Source organism: Larimichthys crocea, chromosome XXI (assembly GCF_000972845.2).
Source record: "Larimichthys crocea isolate SSNF chromosome XXI, L_crocea_2.0, whole genome shotgun sequence".
In the NCBI taxonomy this organism is placed as follows: Eukaryota; Metazoa; Chordata; class Actinopteri; family Sciaenidae; genus Larimichthys; species Larimichthys crocea.
The window spans coordinates 3,722,277-3,750,080 of NC_040031.1; the positions used below are offsets into that span (position 1 = coordinate 3,722,277).

The 27,804-nt window shown below is 39.5% G+C and overlaps 1 protein-coding gene across 4 annotated transcripts in view; it reads left to right on the forward strand.

Moving 5' to 3' along the window:
• The window catches only part of si:dkey-246g23.2 (PQ-loop repeat-containing protein 1), a 48,702-nt gene extending 27,243 nt beyond the window's left edge, over positions 1 to 21,459 (forward strand). For all 4 annotated transcript variants that reach the window (XM_019276173.2, XM_019276174.2, XM_027272656.1 and 1 more), the window contains exon 5: positions 17,555 to 21,459. In XM_019276173.2, the coding sequence (XP_019131718.1) occupies positions 17,555 to 17,729 (175 nt within the window). In that variant the 3' untranslated portion in view covers positions 17,730 to 21,459. The remainder of the gene's footprint in view (positions 1 to 17,554) is intronic.
• The last annotated feature ends 6,345 nt before the right edge of the window (positions 21,460 to 27,804 follow it).

Genomic DNA, 27,804 nt, shown 5'->3' on the forward strand with positions numbered 1-27,804 from the left:
TAATAGTGCTCACTAACAGCACATTGAAGGGGCTCTCATTAACCTAAATGTTCAGGGAGTGCAAGTAATTTATATTCTCATGAACAAAATATGCTAATAAGGTAATTTATAATCATTAGAGGCTACATGAAAAAAAAAACAGTGTTGAATAAACTCAAAGACTGAATCTTAAATGGTCTGTTTCATTGACGAGGGTAAATACATTACCATTGATGAAGACTGACACACTGATTTAACTTTTGAGACCTCATGTTTACACAGACTAATAGCAGGAGAGTGGAAGTAGAAAAAACAATAGAAAAATGTGATGATGATGATGATGATGATGATGATGATGATGATGACGATGACGATGATGATACTGTAAAATAACAACTTATCTGCCCTCTAAAATCAACATACGCCTACACACTAGAGAGTAAGAAGAGGGTGAAGAGGGTGATGCACAAAAGGCTTAGCTTGCACTATGAATGTTTTTCTTGTCGTAGAATTATGTCAGAGTGAGCAAAGGTCAGTGTGTATACTGATTAGTCTTTCAGGTGGAGGACTGTAAGATCGATTACGTCTCTAATGGCACAGAACCTCATACTAATTATGATCATTATTTCCTCATTATGTCTCTTGTCTGTCATCAGTGCAAAGAATCATACATGCATACAGTGTGTGTGTGTGTGTGTGTGTGTGTGTGTGTGTGTGTGTGTGTGTGTTTTGGATAGATATTCATTAAGTATATAAATAATGCACTCAAAGTCTGATGTACATCCTAAAATAAGGATCGCTTACCTGGCCGCGTACCTGATCACAACCTATAAAATACACACCTTTTGAATATATTTGCGGCGTGGTCTGATGCCACTGTGGGTTCTCGGCAGGAAAGACACAGCCAGTGATGACTTTTACTATGTTTTATTTTTCATTTATTCCACACAAACTGCTCGCTCAGGGTCATTCACAGGCGTCTTTGTCTTGAGTGCTGCTGACCGCCGGGAGCATCTCCATCTCCCAGGTCCAGCACGCTACTCTGTTATATGGAGAGAGCGATTAGCTCAACAAGATACCGGTGTGCCAATCACTCTCACCTGGTGCTGCTCTCCTGAGCCCTCTCCACACCTCTCTCCTGCAGCTGATGCACCACACCCCCTTCACAATATTTCTAAATATTGCACTGCCTAGTTCAATGGTTTGAGCTGAGTTCTGTAACCCGTATTGTGCTGGACAGACTCACTGTAACAGACCAAATGGTTGCAGCCAAAGGAGCTGTCCATCAGAAAGGATACAGGTTCAAGACACTTGTTTTGTTCAACCAACAGTCCAAAACATAAATAATTTCAGTTTATTATCACACAAGAACATGTTAAACGTTTGCAACCTTGGAACTTGCTACTATCAAACTACAAGTCTACAGCCTTGCTAATGTTTCACAGTGTGAATGCTAACATGCTTAAACAGGTACAATGTTCACTATGCTAATTGTGGCTAGTGTGCTAGATTGCTAACATTTGCTAACTAGTTTTGTAGGTCATAAACCAAAGTTTCAGACAAATTTAACATTTTCAATTGGTGGCGCTGACTGAAATTTGTAGGGATTAGATAAACACTAAATTATCAAAATCCATCCTTAGCTTGATATAAATGATTTTATTTCCACTCAGTAGTTGTTGAGATATTTCAGTCTGGACCAAAATAGTAAATACTCCGACATTATGATCCCTCAAGCCACACAGCTAACTCGAGGGCTGCCAGTTAAGTCATCATTAATAAGTTAATCACACATTTTATTGATTGACAAGATTTTTGCGAGAGATTAGGAGCTTAAACTGTGACACTCTGTGACGGTGACACTGTTGAGGCTCTGCAGATTTATTACCGAGTTATTTTTCGTTTCCATTGTTCTGTCCTAGTGTGCTATTTTCTGCTGCTTCCCCAGAGTATAAGAATACCATAGAAACTCTGTACACTTGGGAACAAAAGACAGAGGTGAGAAAGACCTTGATTCATGGTGTATATGTTTTTCCTTTGGGAGACAAAGGTGTCGCCTACTGTATATATACTCCACATAGTGTAGTATTCACTCTATGTCCACACTTCTTTTAAGTCTCCCTCCACGTTTTGTGTCACTCAGTACAGCCACATTTATACTGGAAAACACACAACGGAATATTGAGTCAAGCTTGCACATATTTTGCCACAAATGCATCCATAAACACGAGAAATAAGCCCTGAATACACTTTAGTTTTGAAGTGTTCAAGTAATGCAGTAGTGTACTTAAAGATGCTGCAGTAGAGTTGATTTACTGTTGGAAGGGTAATATGCCCCATTTCACATAAAGTGTCCTCGGGGCGCACATCTGGGTTTGCTCTTCCTGGGAGCACTCATTTACTCAGAGTGAATATCACGCCAAAGATTAAAGACGCAATAACACTACGTTAGGTCTCTGAGATGAATGATGAATGAGTTAGTTCGCTAAACTAAGATCCATGGCAAAGTCCCTGCATACTCAGTAATGTGATAATATAATAAGAGCCACCAACAGCAACACAGCTGTTCAGCTCCTTCCAGAAAATACTGTAATTTAAACATGAATATTTTCCAACCTCGCCATCGATCTCTGTGGCCTAATTGGACCAATGACCCTGCTGCGTTGAAACAGCCCATTCAGCACTCCTGTCTCTGTGTGTATAAAGTGTTTAAGATCTTCTGACCTTCATCACATGTACTTAAAGATTCTCCCATCTGATCACTTAAGCTTGGACAAACTGTTTTTCAGATATGATGATGCAGCACGTAGCCTGCACTTCCTCTCACGTTGTCCCATGTGAAACAGTTGTTGTTCACTCAGCTTCCCCTGAGTCCTATTACTGAGGTGTGATGATGAGCATATGGATCCGTTTCATCAAGGACTGCTCACCTTTTCCACGCTGCCCAAATGAATGCCCTGAAATAGACGCATGTTGTGGAAAACCAGGGGGAGAGTTAGAGAGAGAGAGACATGGGCACTTTCAGTCTCACTCAGTCTAATTATGCTGCCTGATCATTATCGACACTTAAGATGTGTGTGCGGACATGTTCACACTCACACCACTACTCCAGGGAAACCGAGGACTGGGTAGAGTGATGTTGGAAAGATACAATAAAATAGAAAATGTGAGAGAGAGGGAGCTACTCGAGTTGTGATTTTAGCAAAAGCTAAAAATCAAAAGCACATTTAGATTTATTTAATACATGCACTGATGGAACTGCCAAAGAAATAAACTCCCAGACAATCTAGATAATAATTCATATGATTATTCAACCGGGGTATCAGTCCCAAAATATTATATAATAAAATATAAGTGGAAAAGGCTTAAAACAGCTTGTCTCTTTCATGTATTTCGACAGCTCCTCATCCAGAAGTAAGTTTAAATAGCAGTCATATATCTGCACCCCCCTATAAATAGTGCAAGTGGTACGCCTACTCTCTATCCTCCCTGTCAGTCATTATGGCACATACGTTTAGAGATACAGGCGGGGGGACGTCGCTGGTCCAATAAATTTGGGTGGAGAAAGTGAAACGGCAGTGCTTTTCCCGTCCTCATTACCACAACTGAGGTGCCCTTGGGTAGAGGCTCTGAACTTGAACCGCTCCATTGGAGCTGCTCATCAGATCACACAGTGGTCGTCCTGGGCAGCATCCAGGTGTGAATGTGTCTAATTGCGTGTTCACATTGAGTGTGAACACTGCCCTCCTGCAAAAGACAGCATTACTCATTTGCAGCAGGACACCAATATATAACAAGATTTGATGTGGACTAAGTGAACTAAACTACAGGTGTGTTACCCACTGACTACTATTTAGCACATTTAGCCCTCCAGCCTATTTCCATGACCTCATCATTTCAAAAACAAGCAGTAACTACACTACATAGAGTTATCCCACGCTGTTCAGTCAAAGAATAAAGCTGTTTCTAGCCATTTATTAAACACTGACTTTATGAAGACGCCAGGTTTTCATCTGGCATCGTTTGGTCGTTGCTGATGAATGTGATGCTGTCACCCGCCCGGCATTTGAAAGTGCTCATTGCTCAGGTGGAAGCTGCAACTGAATAGTAAAGTTGTGATTTGTTTATATAAGCAACAATGTGTTTTTGTGTGTGAGTGATTGCTCAGCGCTCTCTACTCGGCTGCCTGGGGAGCCCTCCTGTTTTTCCCTTCCCTCTCATTAAACTTTATCTATTTTGCCTCCTCTCCTGTTCTCTGCACCAAAGCAGCCAACCTTCACAATGTCACTCAGTGGTGGGTGCAGTGGAGGGGACACTGACGGTGGCAGTCTGGCTGTTGCACTGACTGAAAAGTATGCAGACAAATGCAGTACTGCTTCCATTCTCAACAGATATTTATCTCTGTTAGTTTCCTTTCCTTTGACAGCTCCTCTGCTGTAATTCTTCTTGACTCTTCTTTTCTCTCTTTCTCAATATGATTTATTGTTCCCTATCGTCATGAATAATTGAGTCAGCAAAAACGACAGATAAACGCTTCCGTGCTGCACGTTAAGCTCCCATTCCCTCCTTTTGTTACTTGTGAGGTCCCCACACAGCGCTAAAAAATGCTTGGCGCTGGTTAAGCCACCATATTTCTATGGGGAGGTTGTTGACGCCCAACTAGGCAAAGAACTACCCATACATGCCACAGAAATCATCAGTTATATCATTTGACCCCAGGTGACCTTTCAAAGCGCAACCAATGAGGTAATAGCTGTATGTGACATAACACAGCAATGACACTTACAGAGAGTGATGAAAGAAATTTAACTCCAAACTTAACTTTATAAGACAGCATTGAAAACAAACCACGATCTCACAAGCAAAAGTGCTCGATGGCAAAATGTCAGCAATCAGATGGAGCAGCTTCCCCACTTTCTGACTCAGCACATAGTTTATGAACTTAGCTTGCTATATCCAACGCTATAGATAGATTCTTTTTTCTTTTCTTTTTTTCATGTAACCAGTAGATTGAATCTTGTTGACCAAGACACAAGCAGTCGAATACAGACAACAGACTGATCTTTAATTGACGGTCAGAGCTGAGGAGGCCACAGACATTCTTGTTTAACATATAAAGAGAGCTGAGGAGGCCACAGACATTCTTGTTTAACATATAAAGATATGTCATTAATATACATTTGGCAAATTCCACATGGTGAAGAAGATATACTTTATTAATCCCACGAACGGGGAAATTCTTTTTACACTCTATTTTATTTACATGCATTTTAACCCAGACATACATGCAGTACAAGGCATAGACAAGCAATTTTGGAGAGAGATGGTGGAGTGATGGGCAGCCCCCACTGAGAATCGCCCAGTGAGCAGTTGGGGGTGATCAGTGCCTTGTTTAAGGGCACCTCTCCAGCTACCAGGACATAAAACTTATGTCACATACATCTTAACACAAACCTTTATTTAACCAGATAAAAAAAAAAAAAACATTGAGATCAAGACCTCTTTCACAAGGCTGACCTGGCCAAGAAAGGCAGCAGCACATGTCATAGTGGTCAAAAAACAGACAAACAACAATAAGTTATGGATACATTAACTATTTAAGAGCATAGGCGCTGTTCAAAAGATTTCCATTGTCTAGTTACATGCATCCTTCTCATGCATCCTTACATCTATGTAACTATGCCAGGTATACACATCGTATAGCATTGCTCAACCGTAAATTCATGTTGCATACAAATTGTTTGTAAGAATGTATTTTTACTGATATCACTGAACTCTGCCTCTACAAGCACTACAGACTGTGCCCTGCCTCAGCATGAGGTAAAAGTAAACCTCTTATCATCTGAAGACAGCTTTAGGGTTACTTCCCTTCACATTTTTGGCTGTGCCAAGTCAAGTCAATGCCATGCTGATTTGTATTACCAGTTTAAACACACTGAGCTGAGCCGGGTTGCGAGAAGGAAGACCTCTTGAGTCGAGTTAAAGCATACCTGATGACATCAGTGCCGTCAGCTGCACTTCATCAGCTGCAGGTCTGTGTGTCTGTTTGACCGATGGTGGGCCTGTGCTATTCACACACATACAGAAATGGCTGCATTCACACAAAGTCTGGCAATGAGGCACCTGCCCACAGGGTTGCTGTGTTTGTCTGAAGTGTCTGGAGTTGTGGCTATGTTTATTTGTGCTTTAGAATATATAGCCAGTGATGAACCAATTAGAAAATAATGTGTCTAACATTGCTGCCTTCTCTCTCTCATTTACTCGCAAAACGCAATCTCCCAAGACACACCTTCGAACGGGTAGCCCTGTTGTAATTGAGATACCAATCCCTGCCATGTTGTGACACCTTTGTCAATGGTGGTCCATGTCCATTCAGTAGCAGTCTATTGATAGTTTCACATTTCTCTTTAGATTAACTTGAGGCCATTTTGGATCTTTCCTTTTTGGCACTGGAGGATATCATGCAGACACCTTGAAGACCTCCAGGCTCTCTGTGACCTGTGAATCAGAGCTGTGAGTCCTAAAAGGGAAGTAAGTTTGAGTACAGTGGCTGCATATGGTACACAGTGAAATAATGTAACCTCTATTGCCACGAGGTGACTGTGTTGTCAGGAGCCACGCTGGAGGAATTATTTCTGAAACAATTACGAGAACAGACAATTTGTACAGATTTGATGTTTTCACATTTTCAAAGACACCAAAAATATATTATGTAAGCTATTATAAGAGTTTGGTTTGAGGCAGAGGGACTGTAGTCATGAAGTGTATTTTTTAATTTTAGAAACTTTTATTAATCACATTGAATGTGAAATTACTTCTCCGCATTTAAGAGGAGAGGATATAAATGATATAATGTCTCATAATTTTATATTTATGGGCTACATTCATAAACAAGACTTTATTGATCAACAGGAGTCTACAGCTATGCTACAGGCTCTGTGGGGCTTGTACTCAGGGACAGCAGTGCTAACATGCTCACAGTGGCAACACTAATATGCTGATCTTTAGCACGTATTACGGTATATCACAATGTTCAGTCAATGCTAGTTTTCTGTGGCACCACACATAATATTTTGTTAGTTTTGATAATAGCTGGTCAAACCAAAGCTAAAAAACAGAAATAATAATATCAGGTCACATCTCTTTAAATAAGAGAGAAAAATAAGTGAGGTTCTTGCCAAAACTGCCAACCCAGGTTTTATTTATTAATAATGGTTTAATGTTTCATTTGTCAAAAATGTCAAACATTCACTCCATCTCCTCTCTCTATTAAGTTTCTCCTCATCTTCATTCAATGTGAGAATTTGTTCCTTTTGTCTGTTTTGTGAAATTATACAATTAATATCTTGAGGTTTTGAACTGGCAAGGCAATCTGAAGATGATGATTAACTTTTTTGTGGCTATTTTCCTTTTTTTTTAGACTTGACTATCAATTAAAAGAAGAAAGAGAACGATGAAGAAATTGAATTAAATTTTTATATGTGACATCTTGACATGTTGCCATGCATATAAATGAAGCTCTTACAAAAGCTGAGAGCAGAAAGTGTGATGGAAAAACAGCCCCCCCCAAAAGTTTTATCATTTAAATACAGTTTGAAAAGATCACTTGATCATGATTAGGACTTTTTTTTTCCCACAGTGAAAAAACAAAAAAGCAGTGTCCTTTGCATTCGTGTCTCTATGCGTGAGATGTGTGCATGTGTAAGACTGTAAATGCATTCCGTGCTTACATAGTGTAGTGTGTAAGCAAAGCATGCAACAGTGTTTGCCAGGGTATAGTTAAAATGATCAAAACCATTGTGTAAGTCAGTGCAGAAGCACTCACTTCTAAATTAGAGTCCTATCTGCCCTGGGGCAAGACAAGACAGGAGACTGTGTTGTGAGACCTCACGCTTCCTCCTCAGTTTCTGTAGTACATGGCAGGGATTTGAAGAAAAGCAATTTGGTATCGGTTGTGTAGTCGATGATTGTACCTCTTATTTTAGAATAAATAAGTAAAATAAGTCAGATAGTGCAATGAGATGTATTTGGAAGCAAATCATACAAATAATCCTTCCTGTACTATATTATTCTCCCAAAGGGAATGAACTTATGTTAAATGTCAAGGCTATGTTGTACCTACAGCTCAGGATACAAATGAAGTAGAGCTATGAATCCCAACGGACACAAGCAACTGTTATTTTCTTTGCAAACCATTACTGTAATGCAGCAGTAAAAAGCAGCATTATCAGCATCAGACACTTGTTGTTGCGTATTATTCTGTGTTGTGGCTGGGGTGGTTTTGGACTTGAGACAACAGGAAAACAAGAGAGGAAAATATAACACTCTGCCAACATATGTTGTAGTGTTTATATATTTTCCAAAAATTCATCAGTCGAGTAGTTTGCTACCAGCAGTGTTACTGATGTTTTCAGCTCAATTGTGGATCTTTTGTTTTAAAGTTTTGTAAGATGAGATTTATTTTCAAACTGAAAGTTATTAGAGAATTTGTATAATTTAATTTATTCATTCAAGTATTTGTATTCTTTTCCTTAATTCAGAACAGGAACTATATTTCAGGATACACCTTGCATTTAATAGGTGATTGATAATATTGGTGGAGTGATATAATGTATCACATATTGGTGAGTGCTCAGTTGTCCTATTGTTGAGACGGACATTAAAGTATTCATGTTACCCTGAAGAAACGGTCCCCGTGCGTTGGCCTGACCTACAGCTCATAACTAATTTAATTTAATTAAAGCCAAGTTTATAGTTAACGCTAAGAGTAATCAGCGTTACAGTATTTTCTTACATTGCAAGATTATTTCTAAACATTTTCACAATATTCTCATGAACCTTTATCCCACGATTGTCTCTTACTGTTTGAATTTTAATGAAAATCCAGATAGAGATGCAGATTAAAATTTATGACCATTTTCACCATTTTTAAATAAACTGAACATAAAAGGAACGTAAACTGTTGAAGATGTCAACCAATAGAAAAAGGTATCTAAACACTGACTTCCTGTGGTAATTTTGTGGTGCAAACATTTTGGACCTAGCTCTTCTTTAGCATGCATATACTTCTGTGCTGAGACAGAAGTTAGACATACAGTATATTGCGGACATCACTAGATTATCTCTGTAACTAAACAGGTAATAGAATCAGAATAATGATTTTACTGAGCTACGTTTTTCTTTATCTGAAAACAGCTTAATTGTTTCTATCCATGTGTATGTATATGTTGTCATGGAGATTTTACCTCCATTTATTCCCCCTGTTGACTGGTTACAGGAATGAACATTTCATCCATTACATAGCATGGGGATATTCTGAATTTGCCTAACATTGCACACTGAAAAAGAGCACTGCTTGAAATATTCCTGTCATGATTTAAAAGTGTATCGCTGGTGACTAAATTTCATTTCCTATTTGTTTTAAATTGAAATACCCAAAGTATTATTTTCATAATATGATTTTTTTTTTCCTACAAGCGTTCACAACTGTTTTTTTATCTAAGAAACAAAAAATATGATATATACAGTGCTGTTACCTGAGATTATAGATATAATAAATACACTGACTCAGCCACTACCAACAGGCTACCTCATCTATTCCACCTTGTTTACATTTTCCAAAAAAAGCAATTGCAAAAAATATCCTGAAATATCCTCAGGCAAGCTGTGTGTGATACTCCTTCTTCTCCTCACCTCCTCACCACTTCATCTGGTGAAGTAGAATCCATCTTTTTCTGGCAGGTTGGGAACTTTTCGTTGTTTGCCTGTGCGCAATCGATCAACATGCATAATTCATAGTTAGTGGGTTAAGAGCAGCTCAGCTTCTCTCTGGCTGCGCCCTTTGATTTTTTCGTCTCTCTATCTACCCCCAACGGGGAGACCTACAGCTCTCTTGCTAAATTACCTCACACACCCTCATGTGTGGGCGCACACGTGTGAAGACAAAGATTCGCAAAGCGTGGACGCGCACATCATGCCAATGCATGTGTGCAAAGAGATAGAAGAAGAAGTGATTGAAGCTCTTTGAGCTTTAAACATCAGCTACTGCTGCTCAAGTGTGTTTCTTCCTACAGCGTTGTGTATTATTATTATCAAGTAATTACAAGGACTGTCTAACCCCCCTCTTGAGACTCTTTGAGTCCCACATACAAATTGTGATTACCTACTTAAAGATTAGAGCCTGCTCTAGGTTGAATTTGTGATCAGCTGCCCCCCTCCTCAAATGTGCTGTGTGTCCACTGAGATACCTGAGAAATTCACCCAAAAAAATACCAACAAATCTACACAACTGTTAAAACATTTGATATTGGCTGTCACAGAGTACAGTCAGTCAGGTGTCTGAGAGTACTACTTTATATTTTTGAATGATCTTCCATGCTTTTAGGTTGTAGAAAGCCCTCTTAGATGCTTTTTTGTATGAGGGGTTTACAAACAAAAGTAATATTTTATACATGCAGAACAAAATGCTATAGGATGATTTAACCAGACTGACAATTAAAAGGACAGAAAGATACCACTGGTGGATTCTTAAATTCATATTTACTGTTGCTCAGTCATTGGTAAAATACACTATACTAATACTACTACTAAGTAGGAGCAGGTTCCTCTTTCACTGTCAAGTGCATAATAACAGAATATAAATAGAAAATTATTCTAGGGTTATTGGAATTGGATCACAGAATGGACTGACTGAATCATTTTAATCATAGAGTAGACAAAGTAGTACAATGGTATCGTTGTGGTTCAGGTATTTGACCGGTGGACCCTCTGCCTCCACCATCTCCCAGTACTCTATTCAATTCATAACTGCATATGAGCGAATGCGCTGAGCTACCCAACATTTGCTACCTAGCCAACATGGACAGTCAGAGCAAGTCAGAAACTAGCAATGACAGTTGTCCATAACTTGGGTGTAAGATAGGGCGCCTGGTGTCTGAATCATATTGTTTCTTCATGTTAAAATAACTATTATTGGAGGTTTGTCAATATAACAGGTGATTTCAAACTTTTAAACTGTTGTGTACTTACCTGCAACCCATTTTAGAATCGGTGTTAGTGTAACCAGTGCAGTGTCTCAGCCATAAATGGGGAAGGTAAAGTGCTGTAAATGTTGGACGACAGCTTTGTCATGGTCAACTTGCATTTTTACTCAGCAGCGTGTATTCTGCTTTGTATAACTGCAGTCGTAAAATTTAGAAACGTGCATTGGGACAGAAACATGATAGCTGTCTGGTCTGTGGAAGCAAGAACTTTCAGCCACCTTTCTCTCCAGTTAGCTATTCCGTCACTCCTTCAACCAAATATCCATCCATCCATCCATTCCTCCATGCATCCATCCAGTGGTCCCTTGGGCAGTGGACATGGTGAAAGGCAGGCGTCTGGGACAAGAAGATAACGAGACAGCAGTTGACAGGAGTAGAGGCAGAGAAGGGAAAGAGGGATGAGGATGAAGATTTAGAAGCAGGTTGGGTGTGAGGAGTGAATACAAAAAAAGACATAAACCAGCAGAGAGGTGTTGGGGAGGTGAGGGCACTGAGTAATTTGCAGGGAGGTCAAAAGCTGGAAAGAGGACACAGAAGAGTAAATCTGAATAAGTACCTGCTCTAATGAGGTATACCTGTTGCAATAAATTCATCAGCTTCCGTAACAGAGATCCTGTTAGCTGTCAGATTCCTCTTGTTACAAATGTTACATGGCTATAACAAAATTTAAAACCTGCTTGTTGTTTTATGCACTGGTTACTTTAGCATCTTGACTAGAGAAAATAAAATGATCTATTGGTGTGACCGGTGCTTGCCTGCGAAGCAGGGATACAACTTCTGATCATTTTTACTATCAATTAATTTAGAGTTTGTGGAGAGATTAATACATTTTTTTCTTTGTACCACAAATTGCAGTGAAATAAATTGAATACAAGCAGCACAACTGTAAACACTTGGTTTGGTTTTGTGGCATTTTTACTTGAAAAAAATGACTCCACAGAGTAACTGATCATTAAAATGGTCATGTATTCATTTCTTATTAGTCAGTGAATTGTTTAATCATTATTATTATATGGATCTGATGTTCCACACTGTCCATTCGTCACCTCTCATAAAGTCATAAAAACATTCTTTATTGTGCTACCTGTGATCAGAAACTCTTCAGGGTGTGTCTAAAAAAAAACTGGAAAAGATGTGCAAACTTTGAAGAGACAAATCAGTTTGTTTGTTTGTTTTTTTACAAACTCTATTCAAAATGATTATCATTGAATATAATCTGGAGTTTTGAGAACTTGTCCAAGAATATGTTGCTGTCTTTTTCTACAATATATTGTAACACAGCTTTATTTTAACACTTAGAAAGGACTAAGCAATGATTTAAAAGAGGATGTGCTTTATAGTGATTCTAGACTTGAATTGCTGTTTCGTAAAAAGACTTTTAGAGATTGCTAATATTTTGGGACATGAAATCACTAAATTACACACGGCACACTCATGTCCTTTTAATTTTTTTTGAATCTCTTTCTCTCCTTCTCCCATTTTCCCGTCTCTCTTTCTAAATGTCACTCAGCCCTGTTTCCTGTAGTAGTGTTCCATTCGTCCACTCCAGCCGTTTAGAGGAGCTAATAGCGGGGCCTGACAGCACCCGTTCAATACGTACCACAATTACTGCATGGCCCACATACGGCACAGCCATCACACCGTGCAATCAGACCCCCGACTCTTTTTCTCCATCACTCTCCCCTGTCTTGTCACTACCCAACTTACCATCAGGGTGGTTTCATTTCTGACCCTTCTCTAGATTTATCGTCCACCTGTCCGGCTACATTGTCATCCATCTCTCATCATTTTCGTTTTACCACCACCCTCCCTCATCCATTTCTCAGCTCCTGTCTTTTTCTTTCCATCCCTGAAGTACACAGTTCACCATTTCACCTTTTCCTCTCACACCTTGTGCCTCTTGGCTCAGATGAAGGTGTCGGTCAGTAATGATCGATGAGAGACTGAATTGAGTCAGCGTGAGGGCATCTGTGTGTATGTTTCTTTCTTTGCGTGCGTGTGTGCGTGCGTGTGTGTGCCCGCTGTCATGAGAATGTAAATGAACAATTTTATGGTTTGCATTGGCTGTTAACTGCAAAATGACACATGCTGATTGATTGAGTGTGTGTGTGTGTGTGTGTGTGTGTGTGTGTGTGTGTGTGTGTGTGTGTGTGTGTGTGTGTGTGTGTCAGTGTGTAAAAGACTGAGGTAGTCAGTCAGTCAATACTCTCAATCAATACCATAATAACTCCTTCTCCCTGTGGATGCTCAAAGCCTCACTCAGGACCAAGTTCAATTGTTTGTACTGTGTATCTTTCATCACCTGTCGACTGAGCCACAAGTCTCACGATTAATGCTATCACTGCCAGATGGAGCTACATGAGACTAGCATGACAATCTAAGTCTGCGTGTGTGTGGCAGAGATGAACAACCTCAAATTGGTGTATTGTCTCCATTCCCCTGTGCTGCCGTAGAGACTGCTTTTGTACAGATGACCCGCCCTCCTTAATTACGTTGTTAATGACTTATCCTCGTTAATGATGTTTGCCGTCTCTTGAGCAAAGAAATTAGCCAAATGGGGGAGCAGAGAATTTGTGAGGGTGAGGGTGAGCTAGGGCGAAGGAAGGGAGGGAAGGTTAGACAGAGTGTAGCAAAAGATAAAGGCTCAGAGGAGGATAAAGAATAAGGTCTGAGGGTTGCAGAGAAGGACAGAAGAGACAAAGTTAAAACATAAGTCAAGTAAAGGTGCATTGTTATGCTAGAAATAAGATCATCTCCACTGAATTCAAGATGTCCTCTAATATTTGTAGCTGCAACTAGATCTCTGGCTTATATTTTGAACAGACTTCATATGACAACATTGACTCGACTTGTTTGTTTCGTTAAAAAAAGTCAAAAGTGTTAGGGCTGTCTCTCTTTCGAAATTTCAAGTTCGAACCAACAGTGCTTTCCCAAAAATCCATTATTTCCAATGGAGAGACAGGCTGTGCAGCGTGCTGACTTTTAACAGAAAGTTCAACTAAATCTTTGACCCCAAATGCACCGACGTCCACAAGGCACATCCAATGAGATTTTTGTCTTGAAGCAAGTCTGAAGATATGATGGTGACAATTTTACTCTCGACTTTTCATGGTTTGTGGTTGAAGCTGATGAAAGTAACTAACTTTATTCCCTTTTATAAAGGAGAGAGGAGCAGAGTAAAGGCAATGACAGGGGCAATAAGAGTAAAGATGACAGTTGAGCGGGACAACGCAGAAAAGAAGAAAGTGGCGCAGTGAAAGGAAAAGATAAGGAGAGAGATGAAACAAGAAATCTGAAGTTCAACGAAGGGTACTCCGAGGGGGAAAAAAAACTTCAGTGAAAGAAAACCCAAGAATTTTCCTTGAGAGGTACTGACAGCTCAGTGGTTCTCAAACCTTTTCTGATTCAGAAGCCAATTATCAATCATTAACAAAGATAGGGGAAGCAACTAATAAAAAAGGATCCACATTGAATTTTAATGAAATGTCAGCACGATCCAACAATTATTTGTGTATTTACTCTACAGAAATCATAATTCATATAAATCTTTATTCAATGTAGTTTCACTGCATTTTTGTCCCATCCATTGCAGTTTTTCTTCATGACCCAGTCTAAGAACCACTGGTCCAGAGAGACTGAAGTAAAAGTATGATGATTTTCTTAGCCCTTATTTTTAGAGCAGTTCAATCAACCCCTACAGTGTTTACCCCAAAAGTTCAAATTGTTATGGGAGCAGAACACATCATTGAGACTGTGCTCTTAACAAGCACTTCTTGGTCAGCCTTTGGGAGAGGTGGAAATAGTTGGATTCCTACCGAAGCCTGAGGCGGTTAAACTTGAAGTGGGAGGATCACTGAGACCAAAGAGGGAAGAAGTAGGGAGCTGTGTGTTGACTAAAGCAGATTGGCTTTTTTCTTCTCACATTCAGGCTAGATCTGGATGGAAATAAATCAATCTAAATCGAGAGTATGCAACTTTTGATGAACAAAGGCCAGCGTAGTCACAAGTGAGAATTACAGGATACGTGTAAATGACAGAGCAATGAATGAATCATCAGTCGAGAAGACCCTCCAGTCATCGTGCATGTTACTGTATCAGTCAAGTCTTTGCACTTTAGTTGTTTATATGCATCACGGCACACTGTAAACTTTACAAACCAAGTTACCAAATGACCACATAGCACAAAACTAACTGTGATGGAAGTGGAGAAGTGTGATAGTAATGGAGGGCATGGCACCCGGCTGTTAGGCAGGGTAGAGGTTGCTGTGACCCTCTCTGCTCCAATCATGACTCTCGGTAAAGTTGGCTAATGAACCAAAAAGTGGTACAATCTTCTAGCCTATTGCCATCCACTGTCATTTGCTCTTTGGCTGACAGTGCTGTCAGCAGCCCGGCTCCATGGTGCGCTAAAACTAAAATATGAGCAGAGTGCACACTTTTATTTTGTCCGAATGTGTGAAAATCTGATGTTTTTACATGACTGATGATTGTGATTCCACCAGAAGTGTCACAGTGCATCCCAGGATCAGCCTTCCATTCTGCTTCCCGGGTTAGGGTTAGTTCATGTACTACAGAGCAGATCGAACTGACCAGAAGTTAGACACAGAAACGGCATAGAGAATCTGCTCAGTTTTTAGAATACTACTTACACATTGTAAATGCACGTACACCAAGAAATTATCAAATTCTGGCAGGCAGAAAGCTCCTCTTCTAAAATGTTCCTGCTGGGTTATAAAGTGACATCGAGAACGAGCCTTAACAGCCTCATGGATGCAACTTCACAGAGCTGTGCCCAGTGAAATGCAAGATAGTTGAATCCTCTTATTGAACAGCAAAGTCTTAGCTAGCAATTGGACCATGGCAATTGGACCATTTAGAGAAAATCAGCTGTCTTTCTCTAAATGGTGCAATGCGATGACAGCAAGTGTGCACCAGGTAGTCCTGCTATCTCAGCACTCTGTACATTATCCTGTTGAATCACATCAATGAGTAATAGTGTACATAGTCACAGAATAACAATGTATGCAGTGCTCAAATCACAGATTAAGTGTCTGTATTGGGATGTCAGAGAGTATTACAAACTATTTTTAGTACCCGTCCACACTAACAATGGGCCAATCATATCACCAGAACCCACACTGTCCAGCAGGAAAGTAAATAAAACTTCCCCTACAGTTTGTTTTGTGACAATTAATGACTTAATGTCTGAGTCGGTGCATTTCACTGTGTCCAGATGTGCAGCTTGACTGTCCCATGCATTGTAACACAGTAACAGTTAAACTTCGATCATTACACATCCTGCAGCTCTCCAGCACAGCCTGTGTTTGCAGGTTGCATCAGTTATTAATCACATTTCAATACCAAGTTCAGTGTCTAAATTTAGTACATCTCCAGATATGTTGAATAATAATGTCCTCATTTCCATGCCCGGGCAGGTTTGTTTGCCACCAATGTTTTGGTCCCTTGTCTGGGCCTGAAGCGAGCCCAGGGGAGAGTTAGGAGTTTGACATGACTCTGCAAGGAGAGCTCAAGGATAGTACAGGACAGCTGTCCCCATACTCATTAGACTGCTTCTACCCCTATACACACTCATCATCCATATCTATCTCACAGAGGTCTCCTCCCCATTCACAGAGGTCCCTCTCTCTTACTCTCTGGTGGTTTTTTTCTGTCTTAGCCCTGTCTCCCTTACTGCATGCTAGATAAATGCTGTCCTCTGCAGGCTCTCTGTCTCCGTCTCTCCCCTTTCCTTTCTCCCTCACTCCTCTGACCCTCACAGTATGTCCCATTGATGACTGATGGTCCTGCTCCGTCCCCGGGCCCACTCATCCCTAATAAAAAGAATACACTTATATAACATTCATACTTATGGGACTTCACTGTCCAAAGAACAAGAGCAGAGAATAGAGGGGGGAGCAGAGATTAGGTGGAATGAGGAGTGAGGGCAGAGGCTGTGAAGGGTAGCAGTTAAAAAAACAGTAAATGAGTCAAGACACCGACAGAAAGTAAGGAAAAGTGCTAAAGAAGGAACAGTCAAAAGGGGTAGTGTGTTGGCATCAGGCCTTTGGCATGTTGGATGGCTGGTATCTTCTTCAAGGTCTTTCTTCTCAGTTCTGTTCTTTGTGTCTTTTTTCTTTTTCTTTCTTGGTGTGATGAATTTGGTATTTACTACACACTCTGCACAGATTTTTTTTCCCTGCCTTCCTGTTGTGTCTTTTCTTCTACAGCAGGAACTAAATCAAGACCAAAACACTTCCAAAACTGTTAAATGTTCATGGATGAATGAGGAAAAGGAGCAAAGTGCTGTTATTGGACTTAACTTAAACTTCTTTGACTTGTTTTGCTGCTTTGTAAAAGAAAAACCTGGTCCAGATTTTTCACTTTTGGACAGAGCTGGGCTAGCTCTTTTCCCTTCTTTCCATGCTTAATGCTGAGTGTATTTCCCAAATGTTGAACTACTGCTTTAAGAGAAAACCTCTTAATTCTCAGTCCTCACACCTTCACTGTGTCTCTCTGTGTCTCCGTTGCTCCAGTGTGAAGATGGTGCTGCTGTGGACGGCCGGCGATGTCTTCAAGACCACCTACTTTGTGATGAATGAAAGCCCGACTCAGTTCTGGGTTTGCGGTTTAGTCCAGATCCTAATCGACGTGGCCATCCTGCTGCAGGTCCTTTTCTTCAGCCAAGACACACGGGTCAAGCTAGGTTGAACATGGCTGATCCTTTGAGAACCATAAAACACAGAGCGGATGATTCATTGATGAACTTATTAGCGTGTCTGATAAATTCTTCGAAACATCTGCAGAGTTGATTGAATTATCATGAGAGACGTTTAATATCAAGAACAAGAAAACCAAAGTCAACATAGATTTTTTTGTATTTTTAAGTGTTCAGCCTTGAGCCAAAATATTCTGTTGTATGAGTATCATGCAGACCCAGTCATGTACCTTCAAGTGCAATTAAGCAAACAATTTTAGCCTTGAACAAATTACTAATAACAAAAGACCTTTGCCTTTATTTTTTAGTAACATAAGGAAGCATTTTGGTGCATTTTTTAAAGCATTTTATACTATTTATTTGTTCTGTGTTGAACATCATTTGGATCCTACAGTGTAATAGACGTGGAACCTTTAAGAGGGAAGCATTACTCACGTTGGCAGCTCACTAACAGCAGATCTGTGCTGCTGTAATGGCATCTGTAACAACCCGTCCTGTACCGGTAGCCCTGCACTGGAATCTACTGCCTGACTGATGAGTTTCCCACTTCACACTCCGCAACTACCTGGACTGTTTGCTTGATACATGGTGTGTGTGTGTGTGTGTTTGCGTGTGACATGCTTGCTGGTGTATCTGTGCAGCTAAAATTGATTTTTGCCATTGGCATCCATTGCCTAGCTAAGGCCACAGAACGTACACTAACTAATGGTAACTACATAGGACATCAATCTGTGTGTTATGACTCTACGTTGTGGTTTAATTAACAAGGAATGCAGGTCCTCCACATGTATATGGAAAGCATTTAAAGAATGTGTCCATGCTGCAATGCTTTGCACTGTACCTCAGTCACAAAATCATTTGAAGACACCAAAGAACATGTCCGACTCCAGGTCAAAATATGTAACTTAATCTAACAGTATTACTGAATATTTGTGCCATTGTCATTTCTTCCACATATATCATATCGTCCCATTACTACGTTTTTATAATATCTCATCATCTGCTGATTCTGTGATGTGTTTTTGCTCTTTCAAAAAGTTCTTTAAGATTGAAAGACAACATGACAACACTGTGCATAAATGATTAAATCAACATGCTCAGCAGGAATATCGCAGTATATTTTACCTTTATCTTTTATCAAACACATTTAGTGTTAACTCCACCTGGCTCTTTTTACTAACCCGGTGGTTTAATCCTAGAATATCTTGTACTTTTGGGAATTAAATGAAATTTATTGGCATGTCGAGCATTGGTTGAATTGGTACAACTTCCCATCACTCCATTTTTTAAGTGCTCATGATAAATATATATATATATATATATCTTGTTACTACTGCCACTGACCCTGGCACAGGAGGGAGCTCTGAGGGTACTGACAGATGTAATATTTTTCCCCTCCCCCAGACTATAGATTATAGATCAGATGACATCGAAACATCAATAACTTCAGCTGTATGTCCAAGACTAGTAAAACTAGGCTCCCTTTAGTCCGTCCCCCTTTTCTGCCCCCCCTTACCCACAAATCATTCCTGTACAGTCTCTTAGATTAGAAGTCTTCCGTTCATTGCATGTTTAGTGATTCCTAGACAGGCAATCTAACGTAGTAAACAACTTTGAAGCATCTTCATTCACGCAGATATGCCCCATTAAACAGAGGACAGTTTATGTATTGCATGCTATTACAGAAATGTTAAAACCTTATCCATCTACTCTAGCCTTCCAAAAAGCACAAATATTTTATTCAGGAGTTCTGTTTTTAATCAAAAAAAATAATCAAACAATACAGCCTCGAGGAGAGATATAGTTCTTTAAAGCTGTTTCTTGATCGTTTCCTCTGACAAAAGCACTGCAGGATAAAACAAATCAGTACTAGCAGCTGATTAGTAGTCAACACAGGTTTCTTTTTCTTCTCCCCAGGCATGATTTAATTAAGTAATAAAGCTACTGCACCTGCTTATTTAGTCTTTCGGTCATGTTTTTGATTTAGTAGCCGGTTTGTGTCCTGTCTGTTATACATATCTCCTCGGTAAACATTGCAGTGGTTATGGTTCACATCATGCAAACATCATCGTCCTGCAGCTGCCAGTAAGCCTCAGCCATAAGATAACATTATTGAAGATAGCAGAATTGCATCTCAGTGCATTTCTTTATTATACTCAGGGTTAACGTGTAAAATGAAAGAGAATTATGATAAAATATTGAATCGGGTATCATGTCCAGTGTTGCCTCTGCTTTGATTTGATCATTCGTTGTATTAAAACAATAGTTTGACATTTTGATTGCGCACAGAAAGTTAGATGATGAGATCCATATCTGTACAATATATATTCAGCTACCGTTTGCAGCCACTTAGTAAATGTGGAAATAGTTAGCCTGTCTCTCCGAAGGTAACAAAATCCACCTGCCAACATCCCTCTGCTGGAGAGTCCTGGCCAATAAATAGTACAACATATAACCCTATAAAATGGTAAATTGTGATTTTTGCACATCATGTTTGTATGGTTTAAACAAACAAGACACAGTAATGCAGGAAGGTGAATTTTGTTACTGATGAACAGAGCCAAGCTACCCATTTTCCCAGGTTTCCAGTCATGCAAAGCTAAGCTAATAAACTTCTAGCTGTCGTTTTATATTTGCAGCACAAACAATAGAGTGCTATCAATCTTCTCATCTAACTTTGAGCAAGAAAGCCAATACGAGTATTTACTACAATGTCAAACTATTGCTTTAAGGTTAACAATTTAATCAAATGTTATATTATTCATCACTCCGGGTATTATAAAGTCAATAGACAATCGAGAAGCACTGCCTCCTGTTTTATCATTTAATGTCATCTATATGTGTGTGTATGTGTACATATGACAACAAACCTTACTCACAGGGAATATTGTATGTTATGTATGAGTGTATGCATCCATAAAAGCTTTTCTGCTGGTGCTGTATTACATGTCAAATATTTTTGGGATTGTTCAAAGTGTCCAGGTTGCTGTTTTTCTGAGGTCCAGTTAATACTGCAGACTGTCAGCAGCTTTGCTGTTCTGTGACCTTCACTCCATGTGAGTATATATGCGTTCTTCAATTCCAGATATTATACATTACATCTGTTACAGACATATCGGAAGCTGTATATGTCTTATCTCCTCATACCCCACACTTGTATTGCAGTTGCATTTTTGTCTGTATTCTACTGTGTAAGCTCTTATCACCAGATGTATATCTGTATATTGTTGCTCTCAGCAAAGGCTCAGAACGCCACCCTCACTGGATTTAGTTTAATATTTGGGCTTTACTTCTAAAGGCCAGTAGGACAGATAAAGAATCCCTCAACCGAGTTCACATTGTGGTGAACTAACGCCACTGATAAGAAATAAGTGCTTTGCTATTTCTAAGGATGGAGAGAGTGAGATTGTTATTTCTACCAGATGCCAGAGTTCATGTGTTCAGTTTATTAATGATCAGTTGTGACAAAAAACAGAAGCCCTCAAATGATTTGTGTAAATTTTGGTTACTGATGTTTCTTTCTGAAAACAAAAAACAAAAGAAATTGTGGCCAGAACAAACTGCTCATGTAAACACTATGATTGATGTCAAGGTCTGTGATCACCTTTGCAAAAAAAATATCCTAAATGTTACTGTCCAAAAAGTTTGTAATATCTCAAGGTTTGTATGTCTGTGAAATATGTATCATGTTATATTCTCAAAATATAAACTATTTATATTTCAGCATGTGGTCTTGTTTTGTCACTGGCTATGTGTTTTGAAATAAATAAATGTCTTGGAGCATGCTGAGAAGAAAAGGTTTGACCTAGATGCGTGCACCACCTCAAAGTGAGGCCACAGACAGTCAGCACTGCAGTACGCATGGTAAAATATTAAAACGGATACAGTAGATAATGGGGGGCTCTCTCTATGGTTTATAGATGAGTTGAAGAAGGACAAACTGCGTGTTGCACCTGTTGTACTGACGTGGCTTGTACATCCATTAATTATAAGTTGACAACAATTCAGGCTCGATTCCTTTGTGCACCTGATAGTAACAGTCACACCTGTATCTGTATCATACCGTTCTGTTCAGCCAACAAAGACAGACGACTTTTCCTGTGAAATATTCAAGATATTCCAAAGTAAATCCTCATAATGGACCCGTCTGGCTGCCTGCCATCGTCTGTCTTTCTGTCCACCTATCCATCAGCCGATCATCCGACATGTCTGTCTATACAGTGGCTTGTTTTAATGATAGATGAGGTGGACTAAAATAGTCCACCTGCACTTTACGTCTGTGATGTGCAGCACGGACTCGTCCTGCTCCATTTATTAATGATCGCATGTCATCATTCTGTGACAGACAGTAATGTGCACACTTCACCCCCAGTGAGTGTTCCACTTCAACGTCAGTAGATACACAAACCAATTTTAGTCAGTACCGGACTCACAGTATACGACTGTGGACGTACTCCATTCTTTGCAGATTAGAAAAATGTCTTTTTTTGTGTTTTGTGTCTTTTGGGTGGGAGTCACAGGAGTGCTGTGAATGCAGTGAAATAACTTGAGGCAACTAGATTTACTAGATAGTATTTTTAACATTCTGATCAACTCTTCTTCCATCTGGATATTGTCAGTTGGACAGCAAGAGTACTTTAATTCAAAGAATCAAACTGCACTGTAAATGTTTTGGGGGGGTATAGATGTCTCCTCCACCCCTTTGGGCATTATACCATTGCTTTTCTTTTCAAACTTCAAAAAGGAGTGCCAAACTTTAACTTCCTATTGTAAGTCTGCCTTATTTTTCTTGGAAGTGATAAGACATTGTTCCTCTTGCTTCTCCTCTTGTATTTCTTTTATAAATAATAGATTTTTGAGATCTTTTCAGAAGTTTTTGTTATTTCACTTGAGCGATTTCTGTTTTTGTCACTGTTTTCAAGTGGCAGGTCTCATATTTCTGTTTACCAATCAGCACATTCAATTCTTGCTAGATAATAAATAAGATATGAATAAGATATTAAATGTCATTTAATCATGAATATTTAATGTTTCAGATTAATATTTGAGATGTGTCCAGTGTCAATACATTTAAATATCAAAATATATCAAATCCCCACTTTGATAATCTCTCTGAGACTAATTGTACAGTAACTAACACAAATCGACTTATCCCAGTTATCTTGTACAATATAGTTAACACACAAAAAAAGACAAACATCAATTCATCTTAATCCTTATAGAAGCAACTTCCACCATCCGTCTTTTACTCACGTTTACGCCAATAGCCACAGTTCTGTTTTTGAAGCACCTCAGTTAGACATATGGCCATTTTCCTCCTTTAATGAAGGCAGAATCACCACTAATAAAAAAGAAAATGAGCAAGGGAGAGAGCTAGTCAAAGAGATGAAACTCATTTTTATTTGGTGGGAATCAAAGCCCAAGGCAGGCAGATGGTTAGATTAATGGTCCCAGGTAAGCAGCAGAGCTACTCTAAAACCCTTCATCTGGAGAATGTGAGAGAAATACATCTCTTATCTTGTCATCAAAACTAAAAAAAAACATTTTATGCTCATTTCTAGTAGGAACTCTGGACAAATCTCTGCCAAAAAAACACCTTTTAATGTTTAGCTCAGTCTATTGTGTTTTTAGTGTACTACCTCATATTGATTTGATGATTTGATGTTCTTTGTATGTAAAGTTTCTTTGAGTACCTTGAAAAGCGCTTTTAAATAAAATGTATTATTATTATTATTATTATTATTATTATTATTATTATTATTAGATTGTTTGTTGTTGTTGTTGTTTTTGTTGATTCTTATTTATTTTAGGGATCACTACCTCTAAGGGAATTTGAACCAGATTCCAGTCCAGTGACTAAAATGAAAAGGGAGAAAGCAGGTGCAGATGCATTCAGATATAGTGTAGAAAATAAGGTACAGAACTATCAGCTATATATATATATATATAGTTTTTTTTTAGTAGATGCAAATGTTGAAGAGGATGCAAAAGGGTTAACAATGAAAGCACAAGACGAAAATACCAAACATTTAGCACTAGAGGGAAAGACAAAGTGCAACACAAACTGTATGCTTTTGGGAAATGTAGCGTAACCAGATGGCTCCGGGCTTAAAGCAGTCTCGTGGTTCCACAGTCCAGGACAGTCAGCATAATGGCAGGCCCGGCAGAGCGGGACAGGATCAAGCTCTCTAGATGAATGAGTTTTTTCCTAGGTCACACACCGCAGAGAACAGAGGGGCTGCAGGGAGGACGAGAAGGACAAAGTACCCAGAGGGACAAAGTGTAAAGAAGACTCAGATTTATTTAAAAATTCAGGTGTTGAAGAAGTTAGGGGTGAAAGAAATACAAATGTGACCAAAATGCACTTTGAAAAAATCTTTACTGATTTATTGAATTTAGATGCAGAACCAACATAAGGATGCGCAAAATGTCCAATTGACTAAAAGCATGTTACATAACTGTGCATTCACAGTGTTACATTGCATGACTTTATATTACAGTGCCAGAGCTTCTGTGCATCAATCATGTAGGGGTTGTATAGGGAGTAAGGAACAGATTTCTCACTATATGGAACAAGGACATCAGCTGTTCAAATGAATGTGGCAAATCCATCAAAGAGAGAATCATTCTGCACACCTCAGCAGGATAACCATGCCTTCTATACATACTATAGTGACGCAGTGGCAAAAACTGTGTTGTGTCGACATCAGTGATGTTTCTGGTCTTTCCACTCACCTATCCAGATTGTAGTTTCAGCAAATATGTTTGAAGCTGTTCTGATCTATTTAGCCCCTTTCAGCTCATTGTTTTGTCTTCATAGCAATCCGACATGGCATCTTATACGGACGCACAACAAATCCTTTTGTGTCTGTATGAGACACCTTTTTGACATGTGATTAAAGTTGTCAAATGGTTGCAGTTTGGTTAGGGTTAGGCTTAGGAAAAGATGATTTGGTTTCAAATAAGTACGCTACCTAAGCCATGTGATGTTGCCATTGCTGTGGCAACAAGTCTTATGCCAGCTCAACCGTGACACAGGCAAATCACATACCTAACATCGTGTAACTTAAAGGGACATGAACCCTGGTCTTCTGAATGAAAGTCCTGTGTTTGTTGGACCCAAATCAATCCACCCCAGCCAACTTCCTTATGCGGATTTTGGCACTATTTACACTAGTAGAGAGAGTAGAGAGTAAAAATAGAATTGATGTAAGTCTGGACTCTGTACATAGGCATTCTCTTCGCCCTTCCACAGCTATTCATTCTTGTGTCTTTGTGAGGCCCCCTTACAATAAAGGTCCTGTATGCTCAGTCCCTCTTTTCTACCTGGAGTCCAATACCTCCAAGGTCCTGGTACGTCTCATACAGATGCTAAATAGTACCTTGTGGGTTGTTGTCTGTATGAGATGCTGAGGAAGCATGATAAAGTGCCAGCATTTGACGACCTCAGAATGCGAACAGACTGGGCAACCTTACTGTTTTTGTTCGGTCTCACAGCTCTCATCAACCTTGTTTACAGGCGCAGCAGGTAGCCAGTTTGAAAAAGCTGTGATAAATTAACTGTAAACTGTTGTACCTGCCCGGCACCAAAAAGGAGCCAGACAAAGTAAGTGACTCATAGTGGAGCATTTCGGGAAAAAAAAAAAAAAACAGCTAAAACAAAATTCAGAAAGACCCGACATCACAACGACTACAACAACCTTAAAAAGGTGTTGATATACTCAAAAATATCAATAATGCAGCTTTAATATCCTAAACGTTTTATGATTTTGGTTTAGTTTTAGTATTTAGTATTTCACTAAAAGAGCTCTTACAGTACATTGGTGGCTAACTATGAGGAGAAATGATTACAATACACTTTTTTTTATTCATAAGCTAAAATGATTCGTTGACTAATTGATTCATCAGCAGCAAAAATGTGCTGATAAATTAAACAAATCTTCACTATGCTAAAAAAAAAAATCCAAAGTTTTGATGCTTCCAGTTTTGGACTGTTGGTCTAACATAACAAGACATTTGTGAAAACGTCAGTGTTCTGTGATCTGCAAATAAGAAAAAAGAAATAAAAGCATTATTTCAGTGTTTGTTTTCCTCTTTAAGCAGAGCTTAGTGACCGTCGAAGAGTAAAGCAGGCCTGAAGCAGGCAGATGGTGTAGAGGCTCATTGCAGTTTCACGCAGCATAAAGAGGAGGGAGCGGCTCAGCAGGTTGAAGATCAAACCCCTCTGATGGATGGTCTCATCTGGCCTACGAGCTCCAAGCACAGACTCAGAACCACAACAGAGATCAGAGCGTACGATCACAGGTCACACATCACACCGCAGACAAAATGTAAAGGACATGCATGACAGCTGAGACCATCTATAAATGAAGCTATATGCACCGACCATATGAGCCTTTCCACAGATGGGATGCTGCTGCAGCTTTGCAATAGAAAATGTTTGTTTGAGGCTCATGTAGCAACTGTAACTGAAGAGAAAGGAACATTTTCTAAGTCTCCTTGAGGATGCCCTTACTTTGCCAACAGCATGTTTTCCTTTGCTTTCACTTATTTCTCCATCTAAAGATCTGAAGTCCACAGATGGCCAAATGGCTCTTTTTAACATCATCTAGTTCTGGCTCAGGTTTATTTTGGAACCATTAGTTCTGTGAAGGGGACAGGTTCTTCCCTCTGTGAAGTTTCGCTTGTTTTGTTTTTTTTTCTGTCTGAAGTCTGTGTGACTGTGAGCCATACACTGAGTGTATATGTGTGGGTGTTTACATGCTGTCTACCATGACGGAGAACGCCGCACAGCAAGTGTCATGTTACGTGGAACCATGACATTAGCCGCTGTTGTTACAGTGGAGCCAGACGACACGCCAGTCGGCCAATAAACGATAAGCGTTTACAAAGAGTGAACTCCAGGAAAAAGGGAAGATGACAGAAGAAGTGCATACCAGTTAGTAGATCAAATTCAACTTGTACAGAATATCCCTTAATACGTCTAAGAGGCAGAAACCCAGTTTATGATCTGTGGCCACCTGCTGTGAATGGTTGAGTTAGAGAGGGAAGTGATTCTCAATCAGTGGGAGTGAATGGTAGGAGAAAGTGCTAAAGCTCAGGGTTAGTTATGAGTGGATATTTACTAAAGGTTATTATTCCTTTGTTATTTATGTAAGCCTTATTGAGGCTGAGTGATATAAACATAAACCTTGCCTAAACTGAACCACATGATAGTTGCCATGCTCATATATAATCTAAAGTGTGTTTTATATCATTATAAGTCAAATATTTTTGGCTTTCCGGTTGTTGGTAAAACTAAACAAGCAATCTGCGATTTGTGACGGACATTTTTCACCATCACCTTCCTCTGTCATTTTATAGACCAAATGATTAGTCAAATGAGATTTTATAATCCCCCCACCCAAACCCTTTCTTCTCTCGTTTCTCACTTTTTTTAAAATACAGGAGCCACTGGAGCTCAAATCCAAATCCCAGATGACAGCTCCCTCACTCAGTCTCAGCTCCCTCCTGGTTCCCACCAGCAGTCCATCTCCTTACTTTGCCATACATCTACAGTGCAACCCTGATTTCCCCTCCCATCCCTCACCCCTTCATCTCTCGACCCCATACCTTACCCTCCTTCCACCTAACCCTTCATCCTCTATAGTCATCATCATCTTGGTTCACCTTCATAAAAAAAATGCAAAAAAAATAAATAAAAGTTGTTATCCATATTGGCAAGGTCATGTTAGTGAATTTAAAAAAAAAGATATCAAAATATTAATAAATGATGAAAATATACATTATTTGTAGGATTAGTTATGAATGACTTTATTCAATCGAAGAGCAGCACAATGCCCATACATTCAAAACACTGTTACGACTGCCTTTTGGTTCAACTCTCTCTCTCTCTCTTCAGCCATGTTAAATGAGTCCATGACTTAGTTTAATAGAGGGGAGTGCAATCCAAGTGTGAAATAACCACCTTGTCACTGCGCCACAGCTGTTCCCCAATATGAAACAGAATAGCCAGCATTTTGTGTTGTTTGTCCATATGTTTCCTGGCTCAGAGGTGTGTGTGTGTGT